This window comes from Callorhinus ursinus, unplaced genomic scaffold, assembly GCF_003265705.2.
Source record: "Callorhinus ursinus isolate GAN/ISIS: 27379988/994484 unplaced genomic scaffold, GSC_fseal_2.0 scaffold27, whole genome shotgun sequence".
NCBI classification, from domain to species: domain Eukaryota; kingdom Metazoa; phylum Chordata; class Mammalia; order Carnivora; family Otariidae; genus Callorhinus; species Callorhinus ursinus.
In genome coordinates this window covers 5,181,079-5,204,076 of record NW_027397089.1, presented here as the reverse complement: position 1 = coordinate 5,204,076, position 22,998 = coordinate 5,181,079, and the positions used below count along the sequence as shown (strand labels likewise).

Sequence of the window (22,998 nt, the reverse complement as noted above, 5' to 3'; positions counted from 1 at the left end):
AATCAACGTGATACAATACATTAACAAAAGAAAGAACAAGAATCATAGGATCCTCTCAATAGATGCAGAAAAAGCATTTGACAAAATACAGCATCCTTTCTTGATCAAAACTCTTCAGAGTATAGGGATAGGGGGTACATATCTCAATTTCATAAAAACCATCTACGAAAAACCTACAGCAAATATCATTCTCAATGGGGAAAAGCTGAGAGCTTTCCCCCTAAGTTCAGGAACGTGGCAGGAATGTCCACTATCACCACTGCTATTCCACATAGTATTAGAAGTCCTAGCCACAGCAATTAGACAACAAAAAGAAATCAAAGGCATCCAAATCGGCAAAGAGGAAGTCAAACTCTCACTCTTTGCAGATGATTTGATACTGTATGTGGAAAACCCAAAAGACTCCACCCCAAAACTGCTAGAACTCATACAAGAATTCAGTAAAGGGGCAGGATATAAAATCAATGCACAGAAATCAGTGGCTTTCCTATACACCAACAAGACAGAAGAGAGAGAAATTAAGGAGTCGATCCCATTTACAACTGCACCCAAAACCATAAGATACCTAGGAATAAATTTAACCAAAGAGGCAAAGGATCTGTACTCAGAAAACTATAAAATACTCATGAAAGATATTGAGGAAGACACAAAGAAATGGAAAAACGTTCCATGCTCATGGATTGGAAGAACAAACATTGTGCAGATGTCAATGCTACCTAGAGCAATCTACACATTCAATGCAATCCCCATCAAAATACCATCCACTTTTTTCAAAGAAATGGAACAAATAATCCTAAAATTTGTATGGAACCAGAAAAGACCCCGAATAACCAGGGGAATGTTGAAAAAGAAAAGCAAAGCTGGTGCCATTACAATTCCGGACTTCAAGCTCTATTATAAAGCTGTAATCATCAAGACAGTATGGTACTGGCACAAAAACAGACACATAGATCAATGGAACAGAATAGAGAGCCCAGAAATGGACCCTCAACTCTATGGTCAACTAATCTTCGACAAAGCAGGAAAGAATGTCCAATGGAAAAAAGACAGTCTCTTCAACAAACGGTGTTGGGAAAATCGGACAGCCACATGCAGAAGAATGAAACTGGACCATTTCCTTACACCACACACAAAAAGAGACTCCAAATGGTTGAAAGCCCTAAATATGAGACAGGAGTCCATCCAAATCCTAAAGGAGAACACAGGCAGCAACCTCTTCAATCTCAGCCACAGCAACTTCTTCCTAGAAACATCGCCAAAGGCAAGGGAAGCAAGGGCAAAAATGAACTATTGGGATTTCATCAAGATAAAAAGCTTTTGCACAGCAAAAGAAACAGTCCACAAAACCAAAAGACAACCGACAGAATGGGAGAAAATATTTGCAAATGACATATCAGATAAAGGGCTATATCCAAAATCTATAAAGAATTTATCAAACTCAACACCCAAAGAACAAATAATCCAATCAAGAAATGGGCAGAAGACATGAACAGACGTTTTTCCAAAGAAGACATCCAAATGGCCAACAGACACATGAAAAAGTGCTCAACATCGCTCGGCATCAGGGAAATCCAAATCAAAACCTCAATGAGATACCACCTCACACCCGTCAGAATGGCTAAAATGAACAAGTCAGGAAACGACAGATGTTGGCGGGGATGCGGAGAAAGGGGAACCCTCCTACACTGTTGGTGGGAACGCAAGCTGGTGCAACCACTCTGGAAAACAGTATGGAGGTTCCTCAAACAGTTGAAAATAGAGCTACCATACGATCCAGAAATTGCACTACTGGGTATTTACCCCAAATATACAAATGTAGGGATCCGAAGGGGTACGTGCACCCCAATGTTTATAGGAGCAATGTCCACAATAGCCAAACTGTGGAAAGAGCCAAGATGTCCATCGACAGCTGAATGGATAAAGAAGAGGTGGTATATATACACAATGGAATATGATGCGGCCATCAAAAGGAATGAGATCTTGCTATTTGCAACAACGTGGATGGAACTGGAGGGTGTTATGCTGAGTGAAATAAGTCAGTCAGAGAAAGACATGTATCATATCACCTCACTGATATGAGGAATTCTTAATCTCAGGAAACAAACTGAGGGTTGCTGGAGTGGTGGGGGGGTGGGAGGGATGGGGTGGCTGGGTGATAGACACTAGGGGGGGCATGTGCTATGGTGAGCACTGTGAATTGTGCAAGACTGTTGAATCACAGATCTGTACCTCTGAAACAAAGAATGCAATATATGTTAAGAAAAAAAAAAAAGAAGATAGCAGGAGGGGAAGAATGAAGGGGAGTAAATCGGAGGGGGAGATGAACCATGAGAGACAATGGACTCTGAAAAAACAAACTGAGGGTTCTAGAGGGGAGGGGGGGTGGGGGGATAGGTTAGCCTGGTGACGGGTATTAAAGAGTGCACGTTCTGCGTGGAGCACTGGGTGTTATGCACAAACAATGAATCATGGAACACTACATCAAAAACTAATGATGTAATGTGTGGTGATATAACAATAAAAAATTTAAAGGAAAAAAAAAAGAAATCGGCCAACATGTGATGCCCCCAGGTTTGTTTTTCTTTTTCAACATTTCCTTGGCAATTCGGGGTCTTTTCTACACCTTAAAGAACTAGAGAAAAAGCAACAAACGATGCCTAAGCCACATATTCGAAGATAAATAATTAAGATTAGAGCAGAGATCAATGAATTAGAAACCAGAAACACAGCAGATCAGATCAACGAAACTAGAAGTTGGTTCTTTGAACGAATTAATAAGATCGATAAACCACTGGCCAGACTTATCCAAAAGAATAGAGAAAGGACCCAAATTAATAAATAAAATTATGAATGAAAGGGGAGAGATCACAACTAACACCAAGGAAATAGAAACAATTATTAGAAATTATTATCAACAACTATATGCCAATAAAGTGCGCAATCTGGATGAAACGGATGACTTCCTGGAAACTTATAAGCTGCCAAGACTGAAACAGGAAGAAACTGACAACCTGAATAGGCCAATAACCAGTAACGAGATTGAAGCAGTGACAAAAAATCTCCCAAAAAACAAGAGTCCAGGGCCTGATGGATTCCCTGGGGAATTCTACCAAACATTCAAAGAAGAAATAATACCTATTCTACTGAAGCTGTTTCAAAAAATAGAAACAGAAGGAAAGCTTCCAGACTCATTCTATGAGGCCAGCATTGCCTTAATCCCCAAACCAGGCAAAGACCCCATCAAAAAGGAGAATTTCAGACCAATATCCCTGATGAATATGGATTCCAAAATCCTCAACAAAATCCTAGCTAAGGGGACCCAACAGTACATTAAAAGGATCATCCACCACGACCAAGTGGGATTTATCCCCAGGATGCAAGGGTGGTTCAACATTCACAATTCAATCAATGTGATAGAACACATTATTAATAAGACGAGAGAGAAGAACCATATGGTCCTCTCAACTGATGCAGAAATAGCATTTGACAAAATACAGCATCCTTTCCTAATTAAAACTCTTCAGAGTATAGGGATAGAGGGAATATTCCTCAAGTTCATAAAATCCATCTATGAAAAACCCACAGCGAATAAAAACTCCGTAATTTCTAGAGTAATAAAGGTACTAGGAGAATCTCTGTTCTAATATTTGGTCTTTGGCCCTGATTCCTGACCCAGAACTCCCAAATCTCTTGGAACTCCCCAAGTGACTGGATTATCTTTTTTCTAATAAGGTGACTCTTGGTGGGCTTCTGGATGGGGGCTGGTCACTAGAAAGATCAAGTTATGATTAGAAGCTTGGAACCTTCAGCCCTTTCCCTCCTCTATCCTCCAGGGACTGGAGAGGGGCCAGAGATGGAGGTCATTATCAATGATGCCTACTTGATGAAGCCTCAACTGCAGGGTTTGGTAAACTTCATGGTGAACACATCAACACGCCGGGCAGGCGGGCACACCCCAATTCCATGGGGACAGAAGCTCCTGAGCTTTGGACCCTCCAGACCCCACCTTAAGGATTTCGTCATCTGGCTGTTCATCTGTATCTTTTGTCATACCCTTCATTGTATAATAAACCAGTAAAACATTAAGTGTTTCCCTGAGTTCCGTGAGCCGTTAGAGCAAATTATTGAACCTGAGGAGGGGGCACAGGAACCCCCGATTTCAACCAAGCTGGACAGAAGTGTGGCAATCTAGGGACCCACTACTTGTAATTGGTGTCTGAAGTGGGGTCAGTTGGGGCGCTTGGGTGGCTCAGTCTGTTAAGCGTGTCTGCCTTCAGCTCAGGTCATGATTCCAGGGTCCTGGGATCGAGTCCCACATCGGGCTCCTTGATCAGCGGGGAGCCTGCTTCTCCCTCTGCCTCTGCTATTCCCCCTGTTTGTGCTCTCTCTCTCTCTCTCCTTCTCTCCCTCTCTCAAATAAATAAATAAAAATCTTAAAAAAAAATTGAAGTGGGGTCAGTCTTGTGGAAATGGGCTTTCGACCTGGGGGATCTGATGCTAACTCCAGATAGACAGTGTCAGAATTGAACTGAATTGTAGGACACCCAAATAGTGTAGGACACTGAGAATTGGTCACTGTGAAAAAAAACCCTACACATCTGCTATCAGAAGTACTGAGTATAAGGAGAAGAAGAAACAGGACTTTATAATATACAAGGATGCATCTTACTGTGATAATCATAAAAATGACAATAAAAAGAAGAGAAGACATCTAACAAGCCAAATCCCTGATACATCTGACTGGTTCCACAGATATTATACTTTAGATCATAGTTTTGGATTACAAATTAACAGCACTGCTTTTAAAAAGAGAACAAAAGACTCATTATTTTCCCAAAGTATTTGTTATTCAACCATTTGAAAAGTAAAAAAAAATCATTAAAAGTGTTATTAGTATATTACCACACTTTTTGAGGTACTTTCCCCTTCCAAAAATGATACAAAATGAGTCACTTTTGTGGTATCCTAACTGAAAATGGGCAGGTGTTATCTATACAGATGATTTGGGGGAGGGATTGTTTTTTATTTGAGTAGAGTTGACACACAATGTTACATTAGTTCCAAGTGTACAACTTGGTGATTTGACAAGTTTATACATTATGCTATATTCACAAGTATAGCTGCCATCAGATTATTATTCCTGGAAACTGGTTAGGACAAAATGCCTGGTGTTTTAAGTGAATTCAATTAGATCCCAAAATATAAAAATAAATTACTGAATGGAGAACCACTGCAGTGCTAATTACGGTAACTGAAAGCGCCTCACATGGTACCAGATACTGGCAAATCTAAGCTTTGAGAAATGACTGAGAATCTAAAATTACAAGAGTTTCCCAAATATCTAAAAAGATGGACAGTGAACTCTCCCAACTATAGACAAATGAGAGAAAATAATAACAAAATGATATTTGTGAGCACTGGAAAAAGGATCTCTGATTCTTTTATGGGTTCACAAAAAGGTGGTTTAACTGGTTAACGTCACATTTTAATAGAACAAGGAGTGTGACAGACACATCACATCTTTATTTTAACAAAGGCATTTACCAAAATCTTTCAGAATCTCCCTTGTGTACAAGATACAAGAAGATGGATTTGTAGCAAAGACAGAGTGTTGACTAATAACCAGTGTCTCCTTAGATGGAGACCTTAAGTGTAAGTCACAAGATTCTGACATTATCTCTGGTCTGTCCAATATTTTTATCAAAAACTCAGTGAGTTCTGTAGTGTATGCTAACCAAGCTTGCAGAAAGCCTACATCTGTGAAGGCAGGTCCACTGGACTGGGAGACTAAGATTCACAAAGAGCTTAACTGCTTGATATTGTTAATTAATTCTTACAGGATTAGACAGAAGATGGGTAAGAGTAAAGTCCCACATTTGGACATAAAAGAGAACAAAATACTTGCAATCCAGACTAAAATGACACACATAGTATTGTCCAAGAGCTGTTAGTTTACTCTAAACTTGAAGAGTTACTGCGTCTTGGCTATCAAACAGACCAAACGGCATAAGTCAAACTAATTTTCATTTCAATTCATTCTAACAAATAGGTATTGAGTACCTACTTCGTGTCAGGCATGGTGTAGGGCCCGGAGATACAAAGAGAAGACATGGCACCTGCTACCAAAGAGTTAACAGCATCGTAGGAGAAAGAGAGACACTGAACAGATAATTAATAGTTAGTCAAAGAAATCTAGCAATGGGAGAACCTACCAGGGTCAGAGACAAGAAAGAGGGAGGTATTCTGCCTGCACGCGGGACAGGGAGGGTGGGTGGTGTCCAACGTGGGGCAGCAGCCCCTCTGGGTGCCCCTGAAACGCTGGAGCACCTTCATCGGAGAGCTCCAGGACGCTGGAAGAGTGGGGGTCTCGAAAATGATGTCTCAGGAAAGGCTGGAGGAGTTGGGGAATGCTCAGCCTAGAGAAAGATGATAGAAATAACCCCAAATTCTCCAAGGGAAAGGGTCGTTGCCATACTATGTCTATATCCCTAGTGTCCAGCACAATGCCCGGTTCATGGTTGTCAAAATTAAGTGGATAAATGGACAGATGTACAGATGAACGAATGAGTGAGTGAAGCAAAGCCCTTACTCAACTAGCTCTCAGACTGAAAAGGAAGATCCAATAACAATGTTGCAAAGAGACTGACCGAGGGCCAAGTACAGCCTGCAAACTGTTTTGTTTTACCTGTATGCCTTTTCTTTCTTTCTTTAATTTACCGATGTTTTTAAAACAGGTGATTTCACATAAAAATCTCCAGCGGTCTCTTGAAATACTAGAAGACCTGGCCTACATGGCTGCTTGGAAATATCTGTGTGCCCATTTAGATGGCACAAGTACTCACAATTTGACAAAATACAGACTTCAAAGGAAGACTCTCCAAGGAAGAAGCAGTATTTAAGACTAGAATTGGTGTTTGGATAACCAGAAATGTCCATGCAGAAGCATGAAAACCAGCCCACCCTAAACACCATCTAAGAAGAACAGTCTCTCACGTTCTGTCACCCTGAATGCACTCCATCATAGCATTTACTCAGTCTTTTAAAACTCCTTTGCCATATTCCTCAAATATTATAAGCATTTTTCATGCACTGTAAAAAATTCATCTCTTTTCCTCATCATATCCATCTCACTAAACACAGTAGATTCTAAATGAAGTTTACTGAATGAGCAAATAAACTTACATTAAGTTGGAAGTTGAAAAAAATCATCTTTCCCTTTCAACAATAAGAATCTCTAATTTCATTTGATTTAGCCTTCATCTCTAATTTAGCCTTCATCTCTAATTTAAAGCAATAGGAAATATTTCTTTTTTCTTTTTAGAAAAAATCTGAAAGGAGCACCTGGGTGGCGTAGTCAGTTAAGCCTCCGCCTTTGGCTCAGATCATGATCTGAGAGTCCTGGGATCGAGCCCCACATCAGATTCCCCCACTCATGGGGGAGTCTGCTTCTCTCTCTCTCCTTCTGCCCTGCCACCACTAGTTCTCGCTCACTCAAATACACAAATCTTAAAAAAAAAAAAAAGAAGAAGAAGAAGAAAAGAAAAAATCTGAATAGTCATGTCTGACTGGTTGAAAGCCTTCCAGACTTTGGCAAATATGACCACAAATGCCCCTCCTCCGTCTGAGCTCTTCTGCCTCCCCGTAAAACTGCCCAGAAAGGAGGGGCTATAATGAGCTCACAGCAATCACAGGGCACTGGCCCCCAGAAAAGGTCACAGGGTCACACAGTGTGGCACCAAGAAGTCACAGGAGGTTGAGTGGGGAGGGGAGAGGAAAGCCATCGGCTGCCCCTTCTCACACTCGCAGAGCCTGGAGCTCTAGATAAAGCCCCTTACTCTTTTTAATTTTCTTCTTTGGAAAATAGTTCTGGTTTAAAAAAACAAAACCGGGCCGTATCCCTGGAAGAGACTTCTACTATGGAATAGACTAGGACCCTTCCTCCAGGGGACCCCAGCTCCACTCAATCAAACAGCTCTACCTCAGTAAACTGGCAGATGGCTGGAACCTGCCTAAGAGGTCATGATTCTCCCCTGTGGTGACTCAAGTCTGGCTTTCGGCCCCAAGCCTGGAGCTTCCCTGGGATATATACGAAGCACCATTTAAGAGGGCTGCACATCTACTTCATTCATAGGGACAATGGGATTAATTAGCCAGCACCAGGGGTCACGACATTCTGATCACCACTGCGTCCCTGCCGCCTATCATGGTAAACGCACTCACCTTGTCTTTGGCAGCTAAGCTCTGCCATTGACATCTGGTACTCCAGGACCCCATCACCCCCACTGAAATCAGAAAGCCCACCTCAGTCGCATTTCCCACATCACACCTGCCTACAGAAAAGAGTCAATGCAGACTTTGTAAAAGTTGCAGGTGCTCCCTCACTAATCCATTTCTTAATGCCTCAGTGGAGGGAAAATCATCTGGCCCTCTCAGGAAATGTAGTAGAGTGGTGGGAGGAAGGTGTGGGCAGGAGACATGTGATAAATGCACTGCAACATTCCTATCTCAATGAGATTTGGATTCTTTTTTCTATGTTACACCAGAGATACTTGGCATCTCAACCTCATGTAACATATGCTCCCATTGAGTCCCAGTGGTTCCCAGGATTCTGAATCCCCTGAGATGCTAGCTACAATTTCTGATTCCCTCATCCCACCGCAAGACAATCTAAGTCAGTAAGTGTGAAATGGGACCCCGAGATCTGTCCCAAGAAACCCAATGATTCAAACCAGGTGAGACTCAGAACAATGAGACACACATCTCAAAGCTTAGCTACCTATGTTTGCTACACTTAACAGGAAAATCCAGTTTTCTCAGCAATAACACAACATACATTCTTTTCCAATATGAACTACAAACCAGAGAAAAGAAAAATTTAATGTACCTTAACCATCTTAACCTTAACCAGCTCTTTCTGCTATCTCAAATAACGAGTTCTCCAACACTTTCCTTGTGAGTTTCCAAAGCCCAAAACTGAGCATGCAGTACATTCTCCTGTCCCCTCAACTGCCATTCATTTTTCTTCTTCCCCCTCTCTTGCTATCCTCTCAGCTCTCAAATGCTTGTAAGTGGTTCTCATAGTCTTCTTAGATCATTCAACCAATAAATAACAACATCTGGTTCTTCTCGTTTTCCTCTAAGGCGAATCCCTTTGGCCTTTAATCATTTTGGTTGCTCTTCTTCTGCATTCCCTCTAGTATCAGGAATAAATCAGCAAATCATCATCACTTAATGTATCAAAGAAATAAAGGATGTGATTCGCAGGTACCAAGGTAAACGACAGTGCAGAGGGGGAGACTGGTGCTCTGAGACACAAATAAAATTTATGGTCTGGGTTTGTGCTCAAGGCATCCCATCCTCACCTGGCTATGCGGAAGCTACGGGGAGGGAACAGGGGAAGCGGGCCTTGTCAGGAGGAGCCCACACCCATGCAAGGGGCAGTTATTGTCACTAGGGTCACGTAAGTGCTCAGGGTAGCAAGTGCATCAAAGAAACAGTGGGGAAATTGAGGACAGAAGATCCGTGACCACATCTAGAAGGCAGCAGTTCCCGGAAGAAAATCTTCAAAAAGAGAGTCAGCAAATAATAAAAATTAACAGATCAACACCAGATATAATATAAATATAGAAGTATATTTAGAAGTATAACTGAGTTGTCAATTTTTAGCCAATTTGTTTTCCTTTAAAGGTGTGCGTTTGGTAAAGTTCCTCGATGCAGGGCAATTCTAATAGTGCTAGCAAGAGTTTATGTGAGGACAAAGTCTTGCATACGACTGCACTCCCTTCAGACACTAGCTGCAAGCTCAATGGTCCCCAGGCTATCTGCACTGCTGACCAACTGGCCACAAATTTGGGGGTTCCCCCAACTCCCTCAGGTTTGATAATTTGCAGGAATGACTCACAGAATTCAAGAAAGCATTACACTTGTGATTTCAGCTTTATGATAAGGGATACAAATCAAAAACCCGTCAAAAGAAAAGACCCATGGAGACAGGTCTGGGAGGGTCCCAAACACAAACCTTCGATGTCTTCAGGACACATCACCCCCTCAGCTCAATGATGTATGACTACCAATCAGGCAAACTCAACCAAGTTTCAATGTCAAGTTTTTAACTGGGGTTTCATTACTTAGGTTGATTGATTCAATCAATCACTGGGCATGTGACTGAACTCAATCTCCAGCACCACTTTCCCTTCCTGGAAGTTGGAAGGTAGGGCTGGTATGTGGCTCAAAATCCCATCTCTCTATCCTATGATTGGTCTTTCCAGCATAGCCAGCCCATGTTCTGAAACTATCAGGAGGCCCATCACGAGTTACCTCTTCCTTAGCATAAACTCAAGAATGATCTCAGGGCGCACTGTGAGCAACAGAGACACTCCCATCACTTAGGAAATTCCAAGGGTTTAGAAAGTCCCTCCCAGGAACCTGGGATAAAGGCCAAAAAAAAATTCTTTATTCTACAGTACTTGGGGACAGAGAGTCACAGTCATCATAGTTCCTTTGAGAAAGTATTTTTCAGAGCCTTACACTCTATTTGATCCAACTGGGAGTAATATGTCCTGTTTACCTCACTGGCTTGAAAAAACATGGCCATTCTTTATAGACTGTAGGACACGGGCGTGGATGAACTTTAGTCCCCTGACAGCAGGGTTTGGAGAAAACTCTGTGTAATTCTGGGGTTTGCCTCAGAAGATACAGCTGCTATGTCCAGCCTTAAAATTTACAACAAGCATCCACCAAGCATCACACTTCAATATGCCACGCAAGAGGAGAATGATCCCGAAGTGCTGTGTATCCTCACTCTCTACAGAGTCACAGTCCCAGCAGAAGGCAACAGGGAGCCACAACTGCTCCTTGCAGAATCAAAACTGTCCCTTAACCTTCCAGTAGGCAGGACCCACTGGAACCCATCTCTGTATGTCCAGGAAATTCTTTGTCTGCCTCCATTTTTCTCTTTGACAGAGGAAGAAAAAAGGCAAATAAACCAAGTAATAAGTCAAGCAGACTTTTTTGTCTATATTATAAAAGTGTAGCCCTGCCTAAATATTTACCTGAAAAGGTCAAGTGTTCACATGAGTGATTAATTCATTCATTCTTTCAACAGTAATTTATGAAGCCCCTACTTTGCATGGCAGGCACTGTTGCAGGTGCTAAGGACACACCTCATGGAGCTAACACGGTAGTGTGAGAAGAGAAAAACCAACAATAAATCCATGTTGCCAGATAGCAATGAGGGCTACTAAGGCAGAGAGGGTAGAGAGTGACAGAGTGAGGATGAAACATGGAGGACAGTCTGCCATTTTGGATCGGGGAGCCAGGAAAGGTGTCAAGGAGGAAGTGACATCTGAGCAGAGATTGAAGGTGGTAAGAGAGCAAGAGAGCACAGGTCTGGGCAAAGAGCATTCCAGAAAGTGCAAAGGTCCCAGGCAGCGGCAGGTGTCACCTGTGAAGGGCACAAGGACTCTAGAATGCTGACAGAGGTAGAATGAGGTGCAGACGGATAGAGTAGAGGTCAGGGGGATGGCCAGGGGTCAGATCAACAGGGTCTTGGAGAAGAGAAACCATTTCTCATCACTGGGAAAAGTAACAGTGCCATTAACCCTGGCATGACCAAGCATTCCTCCCCCATCCCTGCCTTTTTAAGTAGAATGACTACGTAGTCGAAGTTAGGGAAAACATGAACTGTAGCTCCAAAGGAAGATAGAAAAGACACTCATTGATTAAAAAAAAAAAAAAAAAAGATTGCTTCCAAACGTGTTTTCCAAGCCTTCACTCAGAGACTCACCTATAAAAACCCTCATAATTCAAAAATATATTCCTCTCATTTTCCATCCTTCCTACACTGCAAGACTATAGCCTAAAGCCCATCTTCCATCTAAGGTCCTTGACCCCCTCCCTCTTTAGGTTTCTAAGAAAAATCTTAGTATGCCATGCAATTTTCAGAGGCCATTTTTTTCATTCTTTTCTATAAAGTCTTTATTGCCTCCAATCATATTTTTTCCTTGGCTATATCCATCACTGAACATCCTAGACAATCTAGCCAAACAATCTCCAGGTGTCTGCCATCATCATAGACTTAGAACACAAACTTATCAGCTTTACTGCAACAGACTATCTCCAAATGAATTCCAAAGAGAACAAATCAAAAGGAACAGAACCAAAATGAAGACGCCACCATTTCTTTTAGATTTCAGGCATAGAGGCTAGAGCTGATTTTCATGGTTGGCATATCATCTGTGACTAAAAGATGCAAACTGCTGCTGAAAAAAAAAAAAAAAAGCACCTCTCCAGATCCAAGCATTAAAATGTTGCAAATCCTTACAGCTGCACATATTAAGATATTCTATTTTTTAACTCTGACATTTCAAACCACCCACTTTCACTCTCATGGTGTGTATCACCATCAGAAGCCTTCAATAAGATAAACCTTTATAGCAAACTGGTAGAATACTATGATCAAGTAGCCTAAACACGGAGAGAGATTCATTTGCCTTAGTTTCCCCATCTTTAACATGGAAAACCCCTGCTTCTTTCTTGTTGAAGGAAGCATCTCCTTGCTTCCTGATGTGGAATGGCGCTACTAACAATCCAGCAGGAGCTTCTTCTCAAGAGGAAAGGGGCAGAGAAGAAATAAAATTAAAAAGTTAAGCACCTTTAAAATCAATCAGGGCCATTTTTATGTCTGGGGGTTATGGGCATCTTGGGTTTTAGTTCTGTGTCAATTAAGTGCCTAGAGAGTGACTTAGCATGTTTAATGTCCTGATTCCAGAGTTAAAAACAGGTCATGGCCAGTGGAGGATAAAGAAGCAAAATAAAAAAGGCGACTGCTGCAGATTAAGTTTTCACAGATGTTTTGATTCTGCTCTACAATGGTCCAAAAATATTCCTGTGTGCCCTTGGAAATGATCTTATGAAAAGACCGAAAGTAAGATTTGATTGGGAATGGGAATTCATTAGAATTCTAAACTCACTTCAAGGAGCACAGAGAGGACCATTTGTATCAGTTAAAGTTTGACTGGAGAAGCGGAAGCACCAGGAATGCTACAGCAGAAGGGATTTACTGTAGAGATCTGACCTTTCCCAACAGTGGAAGCCGGCTACACAGCCTATGCAAGCCTGCTGCTTCTGTCTGCATCGGACGTCAAAAGCTGGCAGGGCTGGCGTTTGGGAGGGAGGAAGGCTGAACTTGAAGGAGGGGAAAGGAAGGAAGGGCTGGAAGCCACGAAGATGAACTAGAATGTACCTCTGCTGCTCACAGCCTCTAAAGGCTCCAGCTTTAATGATGCGAGTGGCTTCAAACAGGCTGGCGCTCTTCCCCACAGGGCTGCACTCACATCTGCACCATGATTCCATGTAGCTATAGCACCATGATCTGGAGAGTTCCAGAGGAGATGTGGACCTAGCTACCGTCACACGCCAGCAGCGGGTTAGCCTGCATGTCTGTGACAACCCACGGGAGCTGGAACAGCACCGATACCTACACCAGCCCTCTGACCGGGAACATGGCCACTTCACTTTCCAAATCTCGAAGAAATTCCTCTTGTACAACTACAGCCTAGTGCAATACAGGGAAAGAATTTCCAAGCAACAGAGTTCCAATTTCGTTAAATTGACATAATACAAAGCCATCATATCTTGGTAAACTGCCTTCATTTTCCATGGCACCCTGCCCCACAACCTGGTAGAGTAGGCACTCTAAAAATCCACTTCCTTATTGCAATTTCGGCTGATTTCTTATTTGAGAAAAACTGATTAATCTGTTTCTATGCATCTAAGTACCTTAACAGTAACAAGCATTACACATCTTTATTTATTAATTAATGTATTTATTTATTGTTTATTCTTAAGGTAATTTCTAGCTCTCAGTATGTGTGACATTCATTCAGTGAATCAAAGATAATAAACTATTTTAATAAAAACTAGGTTTGAGGGGTGCCTGGGTGGCTTAGTTGGTTAAGTGTCCAATTCTTGGTTTTGGCTTGGGTCATGATCTCATGGGTCCTGGGATCAAGGCCCCCTCCCTCACCCTTCCCATGTGAGGCTCCAAGCTCAGCTGGGAGCCTGCTTGCAGATTCGGATCTCCCTCTGTCCCTCCCCCCCCAGCATGTTCATGCTCAGCAAGCTCTCTCTCTAAAATAAATAAATAAATCTTGAAAAAACAAAAAACCTAGGTTTGAGCTTTGCACTGGGAAAGACAAGCTACAGAATTGGAGAGCTTATGTGCCAACCACATAGATGACAAAGGACTTGTACTTACAATACATAAAGAAATCTCAAAATTTAACATAAAAAAATAAAAATCCACTTAGGAAATGGACAAAAGATATGAAGAGACATTTTAACGAAGAGGATATACAGAGGGCAAATAAGCACGTGAAAGTATATTTAACACCATCAGCCATTAGGGAAATGCAAATTAAAATCACAATGAGATATCGCTGTACACCTATCAGAGCCGCTACAATTTAAAAAAAATGACAATACCAAATGCTGGTGAGGAAGCAAAATAACTGGATTACTCATACACTGTATGGAAAGGTCTGGAAAACAGTTCATCAGTTTCTTAAAAAACTAAGTATGCAATCACCATGTGACCCAGCAGTTGCAATCCTGGATGTTTATCCCAAAGAAATAAAACCTATGTTTACATAAAAACCTATAAATGAATGTTTATAGCGGTTTTGTTTGTAACAGCCCCAAACTGGAAACAACCCAGATGTCCTTCATCAGGTGAATGATGAAACCGTGGGACATCCACACAGTGGAATACTACTCAGCCACAGAAGGAATGAACTATTGATATGCAACAATCTGAATAAATTCCAGAGAATTATGCTAATGCGAAAAAAGCCAATCTCAAGAGGTTACATACTATAATGATTCCACATATAGCATTCTCAAAATGACAAAATTATAGACATGGAAAACAGATTAGTGGTGATTATGGAGCAGGGTGGGGTGTTACAAATTAGGGGTTGTTACAAATGGGTGTTTCTAACTATGATAAAGAAGCAGTAAGGATCCTTATGACGAAACTGTTCTGTATCTTGACTGTGTGGTAGGTAATCTTGGAAATCTACATGTGACAAAACTGCATAGGACTAAATACGCACTTAACAAAAATAAAAGAGTACATGTAAAACTGGTCAAATCTAAATAAAAAGCTGTGGACTGTATCAATGTCAACTTCCTGGTTATGATATTATACTATAGTTATACAAGGCTTTAACCCTGGAGGAAAATGGATAAAAATCTCTATATTATTACTTACAACTGTATGGGAATGTACACTTATCTCACAATGAGAAGGGTTTTGTTTTGTTTTAATGCCAAAGACACTATAAGAAAAGAAAACTACAAGCCAACATTCGTGATAAACACAGATGCAAAAGTCCTCAACAAAATACTAGCAAACTGAATTCAATAGCACATTTAAAGGAACACACACCATAACCAACTGGGTTTTATCCCTGGGATGCAAGAATGGTTCAATGTGAACAATTCACCTAATGTTACATACCACATTAACAAAATGGAGGGTAAAAATTACATGATCATGTCCATAGATGCAATAAAAGTATGTGACAAAATTGAACACCCTTCATGGTAAAAAGTCTCAAAAACTAGGCTTAGAAAGAATTTACCTCAACATAATAAAGAACATATATGAAAAGCCCACAATTAATATCATACTCAGTGGTGAAAAACTGAAAGCTTTTTCTCGAAGATCAAGAACAAGACAAGGATGCCCACTCTTGCACTTCTATTCAGCATAGTCCTGGAAGTCCTACCCAGAGCAATTAGGTGAGAAAAAGAAATAAAATGCATTTACACTGGAAAAAAAAAGAAGTAAAATTATCGGGGTGCCTGGGTGGCTCAGTCGTTAAGCGTCTGCCTTCAGCTCAGGTCATGATCCCAGGGTCCTGGGATAGAGCCCCGCATCGGGCTCCCTGCTCCACGGGAAGCCTGCTTCTCCCTCTCCCACTCCCCCTGCTTGGGTTCTCTCTCTCTCTGTGTCTCTCTCTGTCAAATAAATAAATAAAATCTTTATAAAAAAAAGGAAAATTATCTGTTTTTATATGTTTGCGTATGTTTGCATATGACACCGATCTTTTATGTTAGAGAGCCCTAAAGACTCAAAAAAAAAAAACAACTGTTAGAATATTCAAATTCAGTAAAGTTGCAAGATACAAATCAATATACAAAAATCAGCTGCATTTGTATCAACTATATTTCATTAAAAAAATCAGCTGCATTTCTGTACACTAATAATGAACTATCCAAAATTAAGAAAACAATCCCATTTGTAACAGCATCAAAAAGAATAAAATACTTAGGAATAAATTTAACCAAAGAGGTGAAAAACTTGTATAATTAAAACTATAAATCATTGACAAAAGAAACTAAAGAAGACACAAATAAATAGAAAGACATCCTAAGTTCATGGATCAGAAGACTTACTATTTTTAAAATGTCCATAATACTCAAAGGCAATTATAGAGTCAATGTATTCTATATTAATATCCCAATGGCTTTTTTTTTTTTACTGAAATAGAAAAAAAAAAAATCAGGGCGCCTGGGTGGCTCAGTCGTTGGGCATCTACCTTTGGCTCGGGTCATGATCCCGGGGTCCTGGGATCGAGTCCCGCATTGGGCTCCCTGCTCGGCGGGGGGTCTGCTTCTCCCTCTCCCACTCCCCCTGCTTGTGTTCCTGCTCTCGCTATCACTCTCTCTGTCAAATAAATAAATAAAATTTTTTTAAAAAAATCATAAAATTCATTTGGACTACAAAAAACCCTGAATATACAGAGCAATTTTGAGAAAGAACAAAGCTGCCAGCATCACACTTCCTGATTTCTAAACTATATCACAAAGCTACACTAATTAAAACAGTATGGTACTGGAATAAAAACAAACATACTTACCAATGGAAAAGAATAGAGAGCCAGAAATTAACCTACACATATATGGTCAAATGCTCTTCAACATAAAGTCCAAGTACACACAGCAGGGAAAGGAACAGTCTCTTCAACAGTGTTGGGAAAACTGGATATCCACATGCAAAAGAATTAACCTGCACCCTTATCTTACACTGCACACAAAAATCAACCTAGAATGTATTAACAATTTAAATTTAAGACCCGAAACTGTAAAACTTCCAGAAGAAAACCAGGGGTCATGATCCCAGGGTACCAGGATAGAGCCCCAGGTCAGGCTCCCTGCTCAGCGGGGAGCCTGCTTCTCCCTTTCCCTCTGCCGTCTGCCCCCCTCCCTGCTTGTGCTCTCTTTCTCTCTCTCTCCCCCGTCAAATAAATAAATAAAATCTTAAAAAAAAAAAGAAAGAAAAGAAAAACGGGGAAAACTTTATGATGTTAGACTTAGCAATGACTTTTTAAATATGACACCAAAAGTACAAACAATAAAAACAAAATCAGGCAAAAAAACCCCAAAAAAACAAAAAAACAAAATTAGGTAACTGGGACTACATCAAACTAAAAAACCTCTGTACAGCAAAGGAAGTAATCAACAGAGTTAAAAGGCAACCTATGGAATAGGAGAAAATATTTGCAAAGCATGTATCTGATACATTATTGATATTCAAAATACGTAAGAAACTCCTACGACTCAAGGTAAAAAAAAATATGATGAAAAAATGGGCAAAGGGCTTGAACAGACATTTCTCCAATAAAGATTCAGCCATAAAAAAGAATGAAATCTTGCCATTTGTGACAGCATGGATGGACCTAGAGGGTATTATGCTAAGTGAACTAAGTCAGACAGAGAAAGATGAATACCATATGACTTCATTTATATGTGGAATTTAAAAAACAAAACAACCTAACAGAACAAAACAGAAACAGACTCAGATACAGGAAACAACCGGTTACCAGAGGGGATAGTGGGGGGTGGGGGTCGGGGTGGGGGGTGGGGGGCGGGGTGGGGGTGGGGACGGCAAGCAAAATAGGTGAAGGGCATTAAGTACAAACTTCCAGTTATAAAATAAATAAGTCATGGAGACGTAATGTACAGCCTAGGGAACATAATCACACCGTAATAAATTTGTATAGTGACAGACGGTAACCAGACTTATAGTGGGGACCATTTTATAATATATAAAAACATCAAGTCACTATGGTATACATCTGAAAGAGAGTATTTTATGTCAATTATAATTTAAAAAAAAAGACATACAAATGGCCAACAGGTACATGAAAAGATGCTTAACATCACTAATCATCAGGGAAATGCAAATCAAAACCACAATGAGTTATCATCTCTGTCACAACCATTAGGCTGGCTTTTATGAAAAAAAAAAAGATAACAAGTGTTGGCAAGGATGTGGAAAACTAGAACCACTGTACACTATTGGTGGGAACATAAAAGGTGCAGCTCCTGTGGAGAACGGTATAGCGATTCCTCAAAAAGTTAAAAATACAATTACCTTGTAATCCAGCAATCCTACTACTGGTTATAAATCCAAAAGAATTGAAATCAGGATCTTGAAGAGATATATGCACTGCCAAGTTCACTGCAGCAATAGTCACAACAGTTAAGACATGGACACAACCTAATTGCCCATGATCAGATGAATGGATTAAAAAAAAAAGTGGGGAGTGCCTGAGTGGCTCAGTCGTTAAGTGTCTGCCTTCAGCTCAGGTCATGATCTCAGGGTCCTGGGATCAAGCCCCACTTCGGGCTCCCTGCTCAGCGGGAAGCCTGCTTCTCCCTCTGCTTCCTCTCGTGCTCATACTCTCTCTTGCTCACTCTCTAATAAATAAGATCTTTTAAAAAAATAAAGAATAAGTGGTCTATACATACAATGAAATATTATTCAGCCTTAAAAAGGGAAATCCTGTCATATACAACAAAATGGATGGACGTGGAGGACATTATGCTAAGTGAAATAAGCCAGTCACGGGACAAATGCTGCATGATTATACTTACATAATGTATCTAAAATAGTCAAATTCATAGAAACAGAGTAGAAGGATGGCTGCCAAGGGCAGGGGAAGGGGAGCCCAGGGAGCTGCTGTTCAGCAGGTATATAGTTCCAGTTGTGAAAGAGAAATAAGTGCCAGAGATCTGTTGTACCACACTGTGCCTAGAGTTAATGATATTGTATCGTGCTCCTAAGAATTTTAAATGGCAAATTTCATGTTAAATGTTCTTACCACAATAAAAATAAATAAAAATGTTCTCGAATTCTCAAAGATTTTTATTCAAACAAACCTAGCTTAAGATATAATTAAAACAGTGTGTATATATATTTAAAAGGCCACTTTAACTTTATTTTCACCAACTACCTAAAATAAAGATCATAAAGACATAATCTATGTAAAGTGTTTCAGGCCAATGCTTGGTTCACACTGAGTAATTAATTACTGTGATTGTCTGTCCTTCCTTGCAACAATCTTCAGAGTTGTGTGGGTCTAGCATCATCAACCGTGCCCTCGTACATGCCCCTCTTTATGCGGCTGCACAAGAAGATCCAGTGTTGGAGAAAGCTTCCAGGTCTTATTTTAATCCACACCTGTGAACATGGAAAGATGAGCTAACTTTCTCTTTCTGAAGAGACATCTACCCCTTTCCAGTAGTGCTGTGTTGTTCTCTAGATTTACAACTCAATCTTCTCCAGAAACACAGCCAGTAAGATAAAACATACAAAGAGCAATGATCTTAGACACCAATCTGCATTTTGTAACCAAGGAGAATGTAGTGAGGAGTCGGCCCCGCCCTGCAACTCTCCTACCCCCTTACCCTGTTCCCCCAAACCCTTGCTAACCTTCCTCCTCATCAATGGCCTTGCCTCATTGTCTACTTCCTTCCCCACTCCTCTCTTCTGTCCCTGCCATCTCCTGCATGCCTGAAAAAACATTTTAGAAAGTCAAGAAGTGAAAACAGCTTCCCCATCCTCCACCAAGTGGGCACAGGCATTTGGCCCTAACCTTTTAAGATGCAAAATGCTCAGATCAAGACAGTCTCCATGGCTGTTACAAGCCCAGCACATCTCATGCTGTGAGCTTCCACACCTTAAATGAACCATCATCCTTCACTGTGATAAATGAAAAAGCAGGCCAATTTAGAAGATAAACATATATATTTGTGCCATCTAAGATTTTAAGAAACATTTGGAAAACTGAGAGTACTGAAGCAACTCAGTAGCTGAGGTTATCTTCCAGCCGAAAACCAAAACCACTTTTCCAAGAGGACAAATGTTTATAAAATACTCTCTTCAGAGTCAAATGTGCAATTTCCTCACCCTCTTTTAAAACACTGACATTTCAGTGGAAGAATTAAGTCAAAAGCCCATGAATTACTGCCAACTGCTATGGTTTCCTTTTCTAAGTCATCACAGCCACCTGTCAAGAAACCGTGGCCTCCTGGCCCCAGGCAAGCTTTTCAAGCTGCCTATCCCGTCTCGAATGACCATTACCATGAAGACGGGTTCATATTACACCCACTGGAAAAGGCTTAAAACCCTGATGATACTGAACCAATATTATTTCAAGTTTTTGTCCGGCACATTATAAGCTTAAACGCGGAGCCAAACTGCAAAGGGTTGAGTCAAGCTCACGGTGTACGAGATAGCACTCTTACAAAGCCCTCCTCCTCTTCCATCTGAAGCAAGCCCGCTTTTAAAATTCAAGAGAATACTCCACCCTACAAAAACCTGGCGTTCCCTCGATTCCCTTTACACTTTATTCACACCAGAAATGCTGAATCATGACTCTGAGATTGTAAAACAAAAACTATTTCGACTGGGACACCAGGATCCCCAGAGAATCCCACGCTCGGCCTTCCTTTGCTGTGCATCTTTTAAAATCTTAAATCCAAGCCCTTCCGCAGACCTGCAGACAGGAAAGGCTCCGGGAGCAGCCAAAGGCTGCAGGTCGGGGGAGTGCCTCCGCTCCCTCCGCTGCGCCTCTCCAAAACCCATGCAGCCCTGGCAGCTCCTGGCTCTCGTCTCTTCTCCTCCGAACGCGACCCCAAAGGGACGGATTCTCTCGCCATCAGCAAGGCTGCCCAACAGCCTCCGAGAAATTCCCAACTTGCAAGCATCCCCACCACAGCCTCCCGTCCGGAACTCTCTGGGCCCGCGCGGTCGCACTTGACCACCGTCCGGCTGGGGTGGGAGTGCGGTAGCAGCTCTACCAGCCCGCAACCAGCCCTTGCCCGAGAGACCAGCCCGCAGAGAGCATAGACTCTTGAGAAACTCGATCCCAACTCCCAGCCCGCGCCTCCCGAACCTCCCCGGGAGCCCAGAGAAGCGGGGCCGGGAATCGCGGCGCAGAGTGGCGTGGACAGAGGAGAGGAGGGTGGTGTGGAGGGGAAGGGGCCGCAAGAAAAGAAACGACCCCCGCCCCCCGAGCCGGTCCCGCAACTTCTCCCAGCTCGGACAAGAGGTGAGGAGAAACTGCGGCGGCTGCGAGCGCGAGGTGAGGGACTCACTTGAATGTGAGGACGCAGAGCGGCCGGTAGGACTTGTGGCTGGTGTTCTCGGCCATGCCCTTGCCCCAGAAGTCGTTGGTGAAGATGCCCCAGCGGAGCGGGGCTCCGGGCCGCACGTCGGGGTTGTTCACGATCGCCCACACGTCGTCGTGCACGAACTCGCCCTGCAGGGAGCGGCCGTAGCACAGGCAGCTCGCCCCGGCCAGCAGCGCCGCGGCCCCGGCCGGCGCGAGTCCGCAGCCCCGCCGCCGGGAGGGCGCGCGGTCCCCGCCGCTGCCTCGGGCAGAGCCCGTCACCACCATCGTGCCGCCGCCGCCACCGCTGCCCTGGCCGCTCCCGGGCGTCTGGCATCCTCCCCGGCCGGGGCCCCGGCGGCGCGCCGCGGCTGCCCGGAGGTGGGCTCGGGCATGGTGCGGCGGCAGCTGTACCCGCCGCTGGCGCCCCGCACTCCGCCGCCGCCTGCGCCGCCGAGTTGGCCCAGCTGCAAATAAACAGCAGTCCCCCCGCCTCCCCCGGCCATCGCCACCTCCTCCGCCCCACTGCGCATGCCCCGCTCGCTCTCGCCTCCACCCGCCCCCCCTCTATCCCCGGACTAGGGCCGCCCCCCACCCCCAGCACCCTCCGCCCCCGCCCCCGCCCCGCTCGCCGCCGCACTCAGCCCCGGGCGCCCGCGTCTCCGGCCGCCGGAGTTCGCGCGCAGGTGGAGCGGGGTCGCGGCGCGGGGCTGCCCGAGAGGCGGAGAAGGGCCACCGGGGTCCTGCCTGGCGCTCCCGGCCGTGCTCACCGCCGCCCCCCCAGTCACGCACCCCCACCCACGGGGAGGGGGAGGGCCTCATCTGCCTGCACCTCCGGGCCTAGGGCCAGGACGGGCTTAGCAGGTGCGCACCCTGAAACCCCCACAACCCCGCTCCGACACCGAGAAAAGTGTCCGCTGCTTGCCGGGAAGTTCCCGGCTTTCAGGACCCCGGACAACAGCGGCGGCAGCGCCCGGCGACACGCTCTCCTGCCCGGCGCCCGGTCCGCGTCTCGTCCCCGGGCCTTTCTGTCCCCCGCCGGCCTGCACCCCGCGCTCGCAGCCTCCGCGTGGGGCGTGAGGGAAACGGAGCTTCCCCAAGCACCTTCCCAAAACCAAGAGAAAGGGTCTCCTGGCCGAGGGCTTCCTGCCCGCCCCGCGCAGTTTGTTCAGGGGGCGCCCCGGGCTGTTTGCCTTTACCGCCCATTGCTCTGCTCGCACTTAGGAAAAGTACCAGGTTGGATTTGGGGTTTGGGTCTGGGCATTGAATTGACTTCTGCAACATTGCTTCTCATTTTATTTCTTACTAAAACTCTTAAGACGATCCAGGAGATGCTTTTTCTTCCCCTCTAAGTGGATCACTTGGGTCTGATGATTATTTCCTGGACTGTGGGCGTGTTTGAACTGTTCCTGCTAAGTCAATACCACTTGAAAAAGAAGAAAAAAAATTAAAACGTTAACGCCTCTGGCTTTGACTCCCAATCTCCCCATTTTTCTGAAAAGTTATTTTCTTTTTCTAAAAATACTAGTTATAT

The 22,998-nt window shown here is 43.3% G+C and overlaps 1 protein-coding gene and 1 long non-coding RNA gene across 4 annotated transcripts in view; one reads left to right on the top strand and one right to left on the bottom strand.

Annotated features, from left to right (window-relative positions):
* Positions 1 to 4,067, top strand: part of LOC141370146 (uncharacterized) — a 17,755-nt gene extending 13,688 nt beyond the window's left edge. Inside the window, exon 4 of the long non-coding RNA XR_012373946.1 lies at positions 3,834 to 4,067. This is a non-coding gene — a long non-coding RNA (uncharacterized lncRNA). The remainder of the gene's footprint in view (positions 1 to 3,833) is intronic.
* Positions 1 to 21,974, bottom strand: part of TMTC1 (transmembrane O-mannosyltransferase targeting cadherins 1) — a 281,565-nt gene extending 259,591 nt beyond the window's left edge. For all 3 annotated transcript variants that reach the window (XM_073877756.1, XM_073877758.1, XM_073877757.1), the window contains exon 1: positions 21,451 to 21,974. In XM_073877756.1, the coding sequence (XP_073733857.1) occupies positions 21,451 to 21,752 (302 nt within the window). In that variant the 5' untranslated portion in view covers positions 21,753 to 21,974. The remainder of the gene's footprint in view (positions 1 to 21,450) is intronic.
* Between the last annotated feature and the right edge of the window lie 1,024 nt (positions 21,975 to 22,998).